We start from the raw sequence: 15515 nt of genomic DNA, 5'->3' as shown, positions 1-15515 counted from the left end.
GAAAAAATATATATAGATATAATTTAGTTGAAATTCCCATCGTTACATATACGATATAATCAATGTTTAATTGCATTTCAGTGCGATAAACCATCAACACAAAGATAGTTTATTATATTTTTTTCTATGTATCTAATATGCTTTTATTTTCAGATTTTAAGGTCTTCTCCTACCATAGGTATAATATTAAACTGTTACAAATATAGTCGCCAGTAGAACTGTTACAAATATAGTCGCCGGTTTTTACCGGCGACTAATAAGGTATGGCGGAACCGACTTATAGTATACGACTGTTCGAACCTATATGAACACCAATTGCGATAAGAGACACATTTATACACACGTAATTAAAATGACAGAAAATTGTCTCAGAACCATGCAGGTAATTCTCCATGACCAATAATACATATGTGAACATAAAAAAATGTGCCGTAATTTATTTTAAAATCTACAAATTCACGTCAATAGGCACATAATGTCATTTCGTTGATGTTTTGTTGAAAACTATCCCTGAAGTTTTGTTGACCCCCCCCCCCCCCCCTAAAATCTAGTCCTTCGTTATTGCCTTTTCAGCGCATGCACTAAATGAAACTTCCGTTTTAAGGGAAATATCGTATTGTAAAAAGGTCTATATAGGAGTTGCGTACTCGTGGAAGAAATTGTTTTACGCCCACTCGAACGCCCGCCAGCCGACATTCACTGGTGGTTTCATCACGATGTTTACATGGCTATATGATTCAGGACTTTTCATTTATCTAATTATTGTAAAATTGCGTGATACATTCATGATAACGGACAATGTTTTTAGCTTTCTCCTAAATCCTTTAATATCTTTGACAATATTTACATTGTGTGTATGATAAAAATCAAAAGACAAGGCAAAGATAAATAATTTTATTGAGTTATAAGGTCATCGCTAACTTTGTCAATGTAAATGATACAAATTAAATATTGTTTAAAATTGTCATGATGATGCTAACCCTGTCAATCCGAGTCCTCGCCGATTAACGAAATGTGTCGGAAATTGCCGAAAATACGAGAAATTAAAACCATTTCAATACCCGCATCCCAAGAATCCCAAGACGCAAACGGATTCTTCAATTATAATTGAAGGGGAAAAAGAAGAAATAATATATTTGGAACATTGCGTAATTGACTAGTTTTTTAAATGACATAATTACGTTGTATGATAAACGTGACATGCGTTTGAACTGTGAACAGACAATTACTTTTTTTGATGCAGATAATTACAAAAACGAATGGTCCAAAGTCGAGTGTCAATTTAGTACAGTAATAGTTTTATCATCTGAAAAACATTACGTAGCCGTATATAGATGATATTGAATGAGTGTAGGTTCAATAGTGAATTTATTGAACGAGTTGAATTAAATAATATTACGCGAGCCTCTCTGGCATAATATTATCTAATTCAACGAGTTCATAGACCTACACGATTATTTATCACATACTTAAAAAGAACGATTTTCATTCAAACCATCATGATTTTCATTGACAGGCCTATATAGAGTAATGCCAACAACGTTATGTTTGTATAACGCAAGTAACGTCACGTCACGGCTGTGCAATACCAATTTTTACGGAGTGGCAAAAGCGGCAAAATTATTTTACTTCCCGAACGGATCCGTTCATTTGAGTTTTGTTGTTGTTGTCGTCGTCGTCGTCATCGTCGTCGTCATCATAGTGGTCACCTTCATGTCAAGGAATGGTCTATAAATAACAGTTCCATGTGTGTACCCGCGTTCCTAAATCTTAATCATCGTTATGACTCCGGATGTAAATTAATCTTTTACATCGCGTCCATCTTTTCTTTGTCTAAATTTGTTGAGTTCTTTGATAACGATGTTTACTCTTTCTTGTCGGTCAAGCTGTGTTAGCTCCAAGTATTTTATATCATTTTTATGTAGCTCTTGTTTAAACTTGGCATGGAACTCTCTCAGTTCCTCTATTGGTGACGGAAGTCGAACATTGTCATCAGTGATGCATTCTGGGTGCGGTGATACCAGTATAACAAATGATCTCCGCATCCTGATGTGGTAAAATAATAATACAGTCTAATGTAACGCTATGTAGCTAATGAACAAATATATATATATACTTGTAAGTGTAATAAAGTTTTATAAATTTGTAAAATGTATTTGTTTGAAAAGAAAATTCAACCCTGTATGTACCACGTTGATGTTCATGTAATGAAAAGAAAACAACATCACATAATATTATCTGTCATATTGTACGGAAAGCAACACACTGGTAAATTGATATGCATTATTAAAACATGAAAAGAAATAAATTTCATTTCACAAACGTTTTGAACAGTAAAATGAACAAGACACCTGGTAGGCATAGTTGTCTGATGATGAATCAAACGTCGTCCTTGTTTGCTTTGACTATGGAACAGTCCATTTGAATATTAAAGGTGTTCATTACTAATACTAGTTGGACTTCGGTCCAACTAAAATGAGCTGCCATCTGTGTAAAAGCCAGACTTCACGGACGTGCAGGCTAGCCTGGCAAAGGCTGACACGATCGGTTCCAGCAGAGTAATGGTTACAGGGTAATGGTTAAAATATCATACCTATCAAGCCATTCATGTATTCCCTCCAGTTTATACATCGCTTCTTTGGCCTGTTCACTTACATAATAACCGCAATAAATAATTGGATCTAGAGCTCTGTCACATATAAAATCTGAAAATATAAAAACATCTGCTAAATTAATGGTACTTATTACTGTATTATAATATGCCTCATTAAAAGCCTCGAGAATGGTTTTAATTTTATTTCTCAAAAGCCTTTTATTTTTGGTGTCCTATGACAGTTTCCAAAAAAAATTACTTATTGGCCAATCACATGAACCTTTTTTTCTTTTTATTTTGCTTATGTTGTTTTCTGGTAATTAGTACAATTATAGTAATATAGTATTTTGTATGGAAGTCAAAATACTACATTGTTTACATTTTGCTACTATTATGATAAAAAAAATCTCTTCCAGTGCTACTTTCTTCAAGAAGTAAGCATCCAACATGCCCTAAAACCATTATCTAAATGTTTTAAAACTCATGTTTGCTTCTCTCTTTTTTATTTAAAGTATATACAAATGCATTCATTTCTGAGGCATACTATGCCTTTAAATACAATATATATGAAGCCTTGAAATTGTTAGTTCGATTTAGCTCTGATATTGCTTCTTCGATCAATTCTTTTCTGGGTAAACAAAATAATGTTCTTTGTTCTATGCATATATAAATACAAACTGTAAAAGAAAACCCACATCAATACTTACTTTTTACACAGGTGGATTAAAGCAACAGCTTTTGATACTGTTTTTTGCGCAACATGTTAATGTGAGAGAATGAGTGTAGGTTCAATACTGAATATCGAGTTGAATAAAATTATTATACATGTACATTGTACATATATTATTATGCGAGCCATATTGTATACGAGTTGCATAAAATTATTATGAGAGCCTATGGAGAGCAAAGTATTATTTTATTCAACGAACTCAACAAATTCAGCAACTAAGCGAATATAGTATACTATTTATCACATACCCAAAATAAAGACTGTTTAAAGTGCAGGAGAATCATTGGCGGACCTATTGTGTATGATGGCGGCTTTGGAACGCTTTTGTGCGCCGTGTTGGCGCTTGCGACAACAGGACAAAGCGCCAAACGACGCGTTGTCGGACTTTCGTCCTGTCGACCTGTCGCTAACGATGTACGCCAAATGGCGCGTTGTCGTGCGGAGTGTTGTTGCGATGTCATATTGTCCTTCGGTTCAAATCGAAGGATTGGCTTATAAGCCAAGCGACATGGCGACATCGCGACAACGCGCAGCACCACAACGCGCCGTTTGGCGTGCTTCGATAGAGACAGGAGCGCGACAACGCGCCGTGCGCTTACAAGGACTTTTTTCAAGTGGAAATAATTAATTCAGCGCCGGGATGTACCTTTTGATTTCAGCAGTTGTGTATAAGAAAATAAATTTTATTTTATTGGTTGTCTTTGTTTATATTATTCTGAATGTTCGTTACCGATGCCCTATTAATTGGAGCCTCTGTGAGAAAAATCTCAACTGTTAAAATATTTATCGATTGATTTTTTGCCTGTGTGAATCAATGAAAAAAAACTGCACTTCAATAAATCAATACAGTTTTCAAATGTTCATTGATGTGTACTGAGTATAATGGGTAAGTTAGAAAAAGGTCGAAACCATACGATGATGAATAAAATAGATATAAGCAGGGTCTTTCAAGAAGTTACCTGAAAAAAAGTCTGCCCTTCAAACCGTCATTGAGTAATAGGGGCTCGAATTTCTCGTGGTCCCTGCCAGTCATATAGAACCACTCCCCTCGACTTCAGGCAGATATAGATATTCATCGTGATACTATTACTGAATTATCATGGCGACGAGAATATTTGTCGTTTATTAGTTCAAATCGCCTTTCTGTGCCAATCGGCATACACGAAGTGACCATTTATCACTGTGATCGGGCAAATAGTTACACTTGGTCCATTTTGTCTTCCAATAAGAATGTAACGAAATAATTTATATATTTGACGCATGTAAGCATATAAAGTACAGAAGATAGCCAAGAATACATGTATATGGCGATGTTTCATGTATTTTTTTGCAACGCTTGACAAGTCATTTGGATCTTGTTGATCAGATTATATTAAATCTATATGAAAATCAATCATTTACCTTTCATCGTCTATTTTATCCTTTTTTTCCACACGGGTAACCAGACTTACCCATTAGTGTACATGTAGTTTATTATAACATCATACATTTCTTTTCTTTATTTTATTCATTAAAGGCACTTTAAGCCTCGGAAATGAATATGTTGTTTTTTCTATAGAATGGGCAAACATGTGTTTTATAATGCTGTAATAATGGAGTATTAGAATATTCAAGACGATATTTAAAGATATATTAAGCTTATAACCTGAACAAAATAGCACTGAATGTGAAATAAGTTTTTATGAGAGAAGAAAAAAAATGTTAACAAAAGTAGTATTTCACCGACCGTCGAACATACAATAAAAACCTCTTGCGTAAAATTTGTTTGGCATGAAATAACGATAAAGTAGATTTTCAACTAACTGGTTAATATTTAATTTAAAAACAATCGTTATTTCAGTTTATAGTGAGACAAGATCTATAACTATAGATTATTTTGCCTTTAAATGTATAATTTACTACATATACAGCATTTTGTATCACATTTTCAAATTTAGATTTTCTATCTTTCCGACACCGAAAGAAGAAAATGACATATCAGATCTGATTGTATAGATCAGATATAATGTTTTGGAATATTTTATCATTTAATACATATAACGTACATTGTAGAAAACAATTTTCTAGCTGTTTCAATATCAGAATAAAAATTTATCGAATGTACAAATTGACGTATCCAATAGGTTAATTCACCTCATTTTCTATCCAACACGAAAAGAAGAAAATGGGGTATCAGATCTTATAATTTGAATAAGATCTGACAAAACCAAACACTTTTTCATTAAATAATAATGCTGGACATTGTAAAACAATGGTCTTTTTTGTAAATATGTCCCCATTATCAAAATTATGGGCTCATAAACTAAGGTAATCGCGAAGAAAATTTTTCTTATTTTCTTCTATGGTATTTTCTAACAACCAATGAAAATGAAGTATTCTCTAAATAACAGAATACAACAATATGATTGGTCACAACTACCGTGTACAGTAAAAGGTTTATTCTCTTATATTCTCGTAAATTTAAAATACTTTTCGTCTCGTTTAACACCATTATATGTGGTGGTTGGTCCATCTATCCGATTCTGATAAAGGTTTGAGTGATTTATTAGTGCGTGGTCCGCGAGCTCACATTTTCTCCAGCAAAAAGATGAATGTATTAAGATATAATCAATGCCGTAAAATGAAACTTTACAAGATAAATACAAGTAGTCTAACTAGACAAAACTTTTTGATGTATTAGGTTAAGACGCGAACATATTAACATTACGCGAGAGGTAGTTGCCTAAGTTATATACTACAGTATAGGATACTGTATGTAAGTTTCGACCATATATTTTTACGTTTTTAAATTTTTGAGTCAGTGCACAGCCATTGTATAAAGTGTACAAAACCTATTTTAAGTGTTTATTTTTAAAAGTGGCCCTAATAAGTGGCCGTGAACGGTGCTATTGAGAAGTTTATTTATTTATTTTATTTTAATTTTATTACTATGAAATTTTAATTGAATAATTTCTTAATTAGGCTGTGCACTAGACTATTTTTACCATACAGTCTCATGGTTATTATCAAAATTGGGAGGTGCTGGCTACAGTTTACCCATAATGTTAAACAAGACTCCATATTGTATATATCCCTTTGCCCCCCGCCCCGTGTTATTTATTATCTATCTTTTTTATTCCTGTATATATAAACTAGTATCCTTAATACTAGTAAACGTGAACCCGTGCCCCCATATGGAGCAATACGTTTATCACGGGTTCACTCAAGCATGAGATTTTCTTAAATATGTTACATAAAGACTATCTCATCACATTATGGGTAACCAAGTTATTATTATTAGCCATATTTGGGACTAAGATTTTCTCTTATTCTTCTATGAATTGTTTAAGTAATAGAAGATTAATTTTTGAAATAAAGTTGGTAAAAACACGTATACATTGGATGCAACGGGCACCTGCTAAATCTCTATCACGTTCGCGCGACAAATTTGTCGAAATAGGTCAATCCAAAAATTAAGAAAATTTGCAAATTATCACAAAATCGGATTGACCTCCTTATTTTGTAAACAGAGAATTTTCGGCCAATGAGAACAAAGGAGGCAATCCTCTCTAAACCAATCAAAATTAACTTTATAAAGCGGGTGTTCGGTAAAACTTACAAAATTTACAAAATTTTAAAACAAACTCTGCTAATTACAAACATGTAATTAATAATATGCATCCCAATGTATACGGTTTATAACATGTAAATAGAAACCAACATAAATAATAGACAGCCCACATTGAATTGGTCAGAAAACGTTCCTGACATGCCTTCTTCGCAAGTATGCGAACTCTACAATTATAGGTAATATTTTAATTTTTTTTAGTTATACTAAATATTAGATTGACCTGTTATAAAAGACGGTAACTACTATAAACGTCTTGGCCAATTTTAAAATAAGTGCTTTTTAATAATTTAATTTTAGAATTCTTAATCTTAGTATGGGATTGCCCCATCTTCCTCCCATGGCAGAGGTTGTACGTAGAGACTACCCTGTCATGGGGGATATGGTATGCACATAAACACATGTACGGATATAACAATAAGTAATTAAACATCAGCTCCCCCTTTTTAAAAGGTTATAAATGAAGTATATGCTCGCCCATATGGTCTCTTTCCGGTGGCGAGGGTAAACAAACCCAAACACACACACAAATTTGTTTGGCTACTGTGCTAATTGCCCAAATGCAAAAGATGTCTCAACTACCGGTATTTGGCCAATGAGTAACATTTCGAAAATTGTAACAGAACTACAAAAAATAATAATAATAATATAAAATAAACAATAAAATAAAAAAAAAAGATAAAGCAGTATAGGTATCTCCTGCGTGCATGAAATTGTCTCTGCTCTTTTCTTTGAATATTTTATTTTTCGAAAAAATAAAACATATTGGAAGGGATAGTCACAAGACACCTGCTTGAGGAGAACTCATGTAAACAATCGAGCATCTTGAACTTTGTTGTGAAGCAGATTCTTGCTTTACCTATCAATAAACGCCAAAAAAATATAAAGAAATAGTTTACCTTCACCTGAACTTGAATACTTTATATCGTTAGCAATCTGTGCTTCTAAAATTTCCTCATTCAGCTGACGAAATACATCTGGGTGTTTGTCTGGTATGAAATCGTCACGTGACCAACCATGATTTTTAATTATACCGCGTGCGACCTCTTCAACGACCGTTACATCGCCTAAATGTGGTCTGAGATCGTTTAATAACGTCGTTTTACCCGTGCTGTGTGGGCCACAAATATATATCCGTAAAATGTCACTTCCAAGATTCCCATTTAACATGTTTTTATTTTATTATTTTTCAAATTTGTTTAGTTAATTTATAAAACACACGACTTTCTATCATAAAATTCTCTTAAATATAAAAAGAACGTGCATGCTGAAGTAAACCGAATAACTTGATTTTCAAAAATATATGATCAAACAATGTTTCAACAATAATGTATATTCATCATGGATAAAAATAGAATATTTCAAACATGAAAACATATCTTAATATTTTTATGATCCGTTTTTCGAAAAGAAAACCACCGAAGCCTTAAATTTATATTTAGTTTTTACAGATCGAGTAAATAAAATTATATTCTTTTTTTTTTCTTTTTTTTTTTTGTAATTGTTTGCGTACGTTTTCGAAAAACGCTCTAGATCTTATCATAGATGACACTGATCTATACAATTGTCACAAGTACGTTTTAATAATACACCCTTTAATAATATACGTAAGGTGTATACTAAAACTATGGTCGTTTTCCGAAAATCATGCAAGACAAAAGTTATGCCTTAACTTCCTTAAGTGATTGATTTACGATATTTTAAGGTCGTAATATTGGGTTGTACAACAATTGACGTGTGAAGGCTACATAAAAAAAATTCCCTGTTATCTAAAGCTTCCGTATATTCTCATATAGGTGAAAATCGTATCGGATGCAGCAGTTGTATCCCTTTGATTAAATAATTGCTATACAATTTCGGAACTTCAACAATACTTGTTTTCAGAAAATGAAAATATCGCACTGTTTATTAATGGAAATCCGAAATACCGCGATTAATTAATTGATTAGAAATAAAGGACTGTGTTGTTCATGCATCGTCAATATTTCATGATAACACCTTTGATAGCATAAGAAGTGCTATTGACACATGCATATTAGCTATGTTTATACATACAATATTGATATTGAACGTTGTTTTGTTTGTTCGCAATTAGTATATTTATACGAGTATAAATAGTCGTTAACGGGATTTTAATAACTATCAGTCGATACTTGCAGGTACTACACAGATGTTGTGGGCTTATAAGGTACCACGCATTTCTGACGTGTTTTGCGAGTGCGACAGGCTGTAAAATTAATATTCTCAATTGAGTTTTGTAAGTAAAATGTATATACCCACGAAGTTATTGAGCAATTTTGTTTTGGTGTATCTATACACAATTTTCAATGCTTTTTAAAAGACAATATCTAAAATAAATGCATTGTATGTAGGTATGTAGGCTATCGGACCTCACTGGAGTTCCTTTAATAGTAAAAAATAAACAGGGTGTGAGATTAGGAACTTACCACAAAAAGAAGTTTTGTTTGACAAGAATGTATTTGTGAAGCACGTCCCCACCAATGAAGCTCGTACCACCAGTGAATCTTGTTCCCGCGTGTGAAGCTCGTCCAAACTAGTGAATTTTTGTTCCCACCAGTGAAGCTTGTTTCCAACTAGTAAATCCTGTTCCCATCAGTGAAGCTTGTCCCAACTAGTGAATTTTGTTCCCACCAGTGAATCTTGTCCACACCAGTGAAGCTTGTTCCCACCAGTGAATCTTGTTCCCACCTGTGAAGCTCGTCCCACTAGTGAATCTTGTTCCCAACAGTGAAACTTGTTCCCACAAATGAATCTTGTTCCCACCAGTGAAGCTCGTTTAAACTAGTAAATCATGTTTCCACCTGTTAAGCTCATCCAACTAGTGAATCTTGTTCCCACTAGTGAAACTCGTCCCACTAGTGAATCTTGTTCCCACCAGTGAAGCTTGTTCCCACCAATGAATCTTGTTCCCACCAGTGAATCTTGTTCCCACTAGTTAAGCTTGTTCTAACTAGTAAATCTTGTTCCCATTAGTGAAACTCGTCCCAACTAGTGAATCTTGTTTCCACCAGTGGAACTCGTCCCAACTAGTGAATCTTTGTGGCGCCGTTAAATGTCGCAACGCCGCTAAATGTCGCACTTGCCGTTAAATATCGCACCATTGCCGCTAAATGTCGCAACCGCCGCTAAATATCGCAAAATCATTTGCCGTTAAATGTCGCAATGTTAACGTTAAATGTCGCACGAATTTCCCTTACCGTTAAATGTCGCAACACTACCGTTAAATGTTGCAAGATGTAAATTCATGTTAAAATCATGATTAAAGTAGTATTATATTACTTTTTAACATTCTCATAGTTATCTTTATTGTAATTGCCATCTTTGTTTTACTTGTTTTCTTTTATGAACCTAAATATCGAGGTTTTGAGCTGCTATATAATGTAATCTTTAGGCAAGAAAGGATAATTGATACTAAATTCTCAATAGATAAGTATTTTTCTTTTGTTTCCCATTTTCAATTGTAACCCTGATTGACAACAGATTAAAGGTATTATGGTATTGTGGCTCTCAGAACTTGGTTTAAGTAATTTCATTTATTTTCTCAGACACTACCGAATTTACTTTAAATGTGGTTTATTTGTTTACTATGATCATATGATGCAATATCAAAGGGCAGATAATCCTAGAATGCAAAGTTATTCCCATTATTTCTCTAAGATGTTTTCGCTCTGATTAACCTTTTGGTTACGGCTAATTTCAAACATATTCACTTTAAACTTAAATACTTATTTCATATAAATTTCTAAAAGACAGATGATGCTGACAGGTATTTTGCTAAATTATCTCCCTTTTTATATCCCCCCACCCCCCCAAAAAAATACATATTAAATATTCACTTCAAACGTGAAGGCAAAATTATTTATTTTATTAGAAACGGCAAATACGTGAAAAACATAGTATGTCAATACGACAATCGAAAACAAAAATTATCATGTAATCGAATTTTACGATTAACACATATAATATGCACCGGAATTTTTGTTAGCAGCCAGCCCGCATAGCTCAATCGGTTAGAGCGCGAGACTTGTAATCTCGACCTTGTGGGTTCGATTCCCGGACTGGCCAACTAAAATTACTAATCAGTCTTTCCATGTATGGGTGCTTTAACAACTTGGCACGTTAAAGAACCAGGAGAAGCTTCTGGAATTGGGGCATCTTTCTGTACCTGTAATTGCACTTTCTCCAAAATCTAAAATGACTAATACACTTCTGGAGGACTCGCCCATATGGGCACCAAATAAACGCAAATACACACACAGTAAGCAGATGTCAAAGTTAGAATGAGTTCACAAGATTTAGTACATTTTACGATTTGTCAAACACTATTTACGCTTTGACATTGTGGCAAGTGATATTTTACTCGCCAAGTCGCTTTATCCTATGAAAGATTCTCAGTGAATACCCTAATAAGAATACAAATAATGGGTTAAGCTCATATTGGCCTTGCTATTTGGCTGAAGACAGCTAGCCGTATTCGCCAGAGAATTTAGGCTTTTTATATAATTGCTTTGCTGTAATGAAAATCTTAATCTGTAAGCTTCATTTTAAATATTTCAATGAAATTAAATCTGACATTTTTCGAAAAACACAACATGAATAATACATATGTAACGAAGATATTAGTTAGATATCTGTAACCACTTTTATGCTCGTATTTTTATTCACGAGTTTGATTTGAACTTTTTTTTCTTATCATGTCCGAATGCGCATGTCGAGTACGTCATAGTGAAGTTCAAATGACCATAAATACAAAACATACGCACAATAGAGTATCTATTTTAAGATAATTTTAATTCAAAACAAAAACATAAGACAGATGTGTAAAGAAAACACCTTTTTAATTTATTGCAACAATAATATGAAAAACCACTGCCTTTCTGGCGTTAAAATAGAAATAAAAACACGCATACGAGAAGCAAATTTGATAAAAGCGTAAACTGTTTGTGTGAACTTCACTCTGCAAATTAAAATCTATTTTAACTTTTGTGACCATGCCCCATTGATCCCTACCTCAATCAAAAGGCAGAATACCATGCAAGTTATCTACATTTGTCAATAAATAAAGGCTGTAAAAGTGTAGAAATCTATTTTTACAACTGGCGACCTTGACCCAACTAAACCCTTACTCCATCCAAAGAAGAAGACTTCAATTTTATGTTCCTACAAATATAAAAGTCATCTCTCAAAAGAATAATGTTAATGCACCTGTAAAAATGTGAAAATCTATTTTTGGCATTGGTGACTTTGGCATTGACCCACAGGACCCCTAACTAAACCCAAAGGAAGAGGACCTCCCTTGGCATGTTTGTATTAAACATGAAATACATTAAGTAATAGAAAGAGCATCGAAACACGAGGCTGTCTGATTGTACGAGGGGGCGTAGCCCCCGAGTATAAATTAGATTGCCGAGTGTTTTGATGTTCTTTCTCTTTTGTATCATAGTCAAACATAAAAACACATTCCCTGATACCACAAAATGAAACCCCACAAAAAAGTAACCAATGAACGAGCATCTGAATATGATATTTCCATCGCTATCCCTTTCTCTGTCGTCACAATATGTAAACCCCGGACAAAATGAACAAATCAATGGGTATGCTCTGGAGTACGGGTAACTAATACCTGCACTTCAGTTAACGCACTGTGCATGTATATGTTTACGATTTAACTCTGACACATTTTCAACATTTAAGGTCCCTAAACAATGTTACAACTTAACAATAAAGGCTTAATGAGCGAAAATGTTATAAAAATTGTCACACCAGTGATCTTGACTCTAGAGACCCCTTACTCCACAAAAAATACACGGCCATTAAAGGTATTAGGTTAACCATACAAGGTCCTATTTTCAAAGTGAAAAAAGGAATATAACTTGGGAATATGAATGTCAGAGTTATATAACTTGGCAATATCATGAACTTTCTCTAAATAAGTAAGTATGGAAATTATGAAGCCATAAGTATAGACAGTACACTCCATCTTGACGGTTTAGGTTCACGATATTCATTATCAAACTGCTGAAAATGGCAATAATTTGATAAAAATTTATGCAATAATTATGTAACTTGCCAGGATCAAGTATATTGTATTGATTAATAAATGTGTAAATTATGAAGCCATTTGTACGAGTAGATTTTAGGAAAAATCCAACATGCCATTTTATTATTTTGATCGTTCCATTTTTTATAACATGACACCAATTTTAGGCTGCCAGGCTCCTAGAGTGCCAGCTTTAGGCTATTAGACTGCAAAGTTCAGTGCCCTTAAGGTAAAGGCGTTTTTTCCATAATCATGCATTTGTATGTGCTTTTGCAAGACCTTTCATAGTGATTTTACTGTATTTTAAATTGTTTCCATATTTATAATATAAGTCACTAACTTTAAGCTACTAGGCTGCCGACTTTAGGCTGTTAGATTGCCATTTTCAGGTTGCAAAGCTGACATCGATAGGCTGTTAAGATGTTAGGCGGCCTCCTCATGATACTAGGCTGCCAACGTTAGGCTTCCAGGGCGATAGGCAAACTTCTAAGGCCCAGGTCGTCAGCTATTTAGGCTTCCTCTTCCGACAGCGAGACAATTTGCCTCCTCAGTCAACAAGGCCATCAAACTGCCACCTCAGGCAGCCAGACCGTTAGGCTGTCTCTTCTGCCAATTTTACAGACATGATTATACAAAACTATTTACAGAACAGTGCCAATTTTGCAGTTTCATACAAAAAGTATACAATTGTATAATTATCAATATTTACTTGCATAAGTTCAGCTAAAATCCAACGCAAAACAATATACATTATTAACAAGATGAGTATTATCGTCGCCAAAATTGAAACGCAGTTCCATATATAATAAATTCATTGCTTTCAAACAGACAAAATTCGTCTTGAGTAGGCAGATTTAATTAATTTGATACAACAATAAAACTTGAGTTCAATCTTGCGACATTTAACGGTAGTGTTGCGGCATTTAACGGTAAGGGAAATTCGTGCGACATTGAAAAAATGATTTAACGTTAACATTGCGACATTTAACGGCAAATGATTTTGCGATATTTAGCGGCGGTTGCGACATTTTGCGGCAATGGTGCGACATTTAGCGCAAGTGCGACATTTAGCGGCGTTGCGACATTTAACGGCGCCACATTGACTGCATCAGTTCTTTGACTTTTAGTGTGTTCGGTCGATTGAAATATTTACTTGGAATTAGGCTTCTCCTACTAAAACAGAAGAAAGGGCATTTTAACATATAGTGGAATTTTACGGCAATATCATTTTGATAACATAAAGTGCATTTCCCTTGACCATGTTCTACAAAAGACTTGCGCCATCTGCCGATTTGAAAAAGTGTCACAGTTAAATCGTATACATATGCATGCACAGTAAGTTAACTGGAGTGCAGGCACTCCAAGTCATTCCCGTTGAGAAATAAAGTTGATTTCTATGGTGACTGATTTGGAACGTTTTTGTGCGCCGTCTTGTAGCTAGCGAAGCACGCCAAACGTCGCGTTGTCGTCTGGCGTGTTGTCGCGATGTCGCTCAAATCAAAGGATTGGCTTATAAACCAAGCGACAAGACGTCAGTGCGACGAAAAGGAGATAACGATATAGGTTGTGCTGTCGCTATCGACAACGCAACGCGCAAAGTGTTCCAAATCAGCCACCATACATTATAAGCTATATCATTCTCGTAAATGAAATACATGGAAAAATATATAAAATAATGATTATAAATAAATTAAAAAAAAAAAATAAATAAATAAATTAAAAAGTAAAACAAAAATAGAATAATTTAATTCAAAGGCCTAATAAAAGTTGCACCCGTTGTGGGATTAGAGCTTACGACCTTCCGCATGCGAAACAAAGACTTTAACCACTACTCTAACAGGCCATATATTATATTTCAAATGTTTTTTTTCGTATTTGGCTTTATCCTGCCACCCCTGGGTACTTATAAATTAAGATTTCCCATTCTCGATCATATTTGAATCGATACCGTTATGCCGGATTCCGGTGATTGCCGATAAAAGGTCATTGAATATTCAAATGTCTCGGGCCAATATTGCCCAACAATATTTCAATAATGAAAAGGTCAGAGTTAAGAAGCACGGCGGAATATGCCGAATTTTCCCGCTTCACAGATTACAGACCACGTGATCAAGGGACCGCAGCCCATTGCTTAGATTCAATTTGACAGCTGTCAAATAGTGTTGTTTATTTACTATTTGTGATGTGCTATATGTCTTTACACAGCGGCTAAATATAGGCATGGTTGAATAAACACTACTTTATATTAAACATTGCACTTACCTGTACTATGTGTACACTTTTCATTTAGCAGACGAACTTTTTTGTTATATAATCCATTATCAAGGTTTAGTTTATTACACAAATTCCATTTTCATACTTATAGTAAAATACTAAGTGCTTTCTTTTTGATTAATACATAATAGTCACATTTTATTTATTTTTTTTATATAAATCTAAGGTGATTTCTTCTGAAACCAGTTGATATATCACGTTATGTAGTTGTTTACGACAGCGAAACTTAACTGTTTGTAGTAGATTTATA

The 15515-nt window shown here is 34.1% G+C and overlaps 1 protein-coding gene across 1 annotated transcript; it reads right to left on the bottom strand.

Annotated features, from left to right (window-relative positions):
• Positions 1 to 877: 877 nt before the first annotated feature.
• On the bottom strand, positions 878 to 8223 carry LOC132747869 (uncharacterized). The gene is made up of 3 exons (XM_060737394.1): positions 7830 to 8223; positions 2594 to 2705; positions 878 to 2046 (listed from the first exon to the last, which is right to left on the bottom strand). The coding sequence occupies exons 1-3, from the start codon at positions 8098 to 8100 to the stop codon at positions 1800 to 1802; spliced, it is 630 nt and encodes a 209-aa protein (XP_060593377.1). The 5' UTR covers positions 8101 to 8223; the 3' UTR covers positions 878 to 1799.
• Positions 8224 to 15515: the final 7292 nt, after the last annotated feature.

The sequence above is a fragment of the Ruditapes philippinarum genome, unplaced genomic scaffold, assembly GCF_026571515.1.
Source record: "Ruditapes philippinarum isolate M1 unplaced genomic scaffold, ASM2657151v2 ctg899_1_1_1_1, whole genome shotgun sequence".
NCBI lineage: Eukaryota > Metazoa > Mollusca > Bivalvia > Venerida > Veneridae > Ruditapes > Ruditapes philippinarum.
The sequence above is the reverse complement of the archived record's forward strand: the minus strand, read 5'-3'. Positions and strand labels throughout refer to the sequence as shown.

Bases quoted from the DNA above. Each gene is read 5' to 3' on its own strand.
- LOC132747869 (XM_060737394.1), bottom strand. From the start codon at position 8,100: ATGTTAAATGGGAATCTTGGAAGTGACATTTTACGGATATATATTTGT. The intron at 2,706-7,829 runs GTAAACTATTTC...TTATATTTTCAG, and splicing joins GTATTCAAGTTCAGGTGAAG to ATTTTATATGTGACAGAGCT. The intron at 2,047-2,593 runs GTATGATATTTT...TTACCACATCAG, and splicing joins ATACATGAATGGCTTGATAG to GATGCGGAGATCATTTGTTA.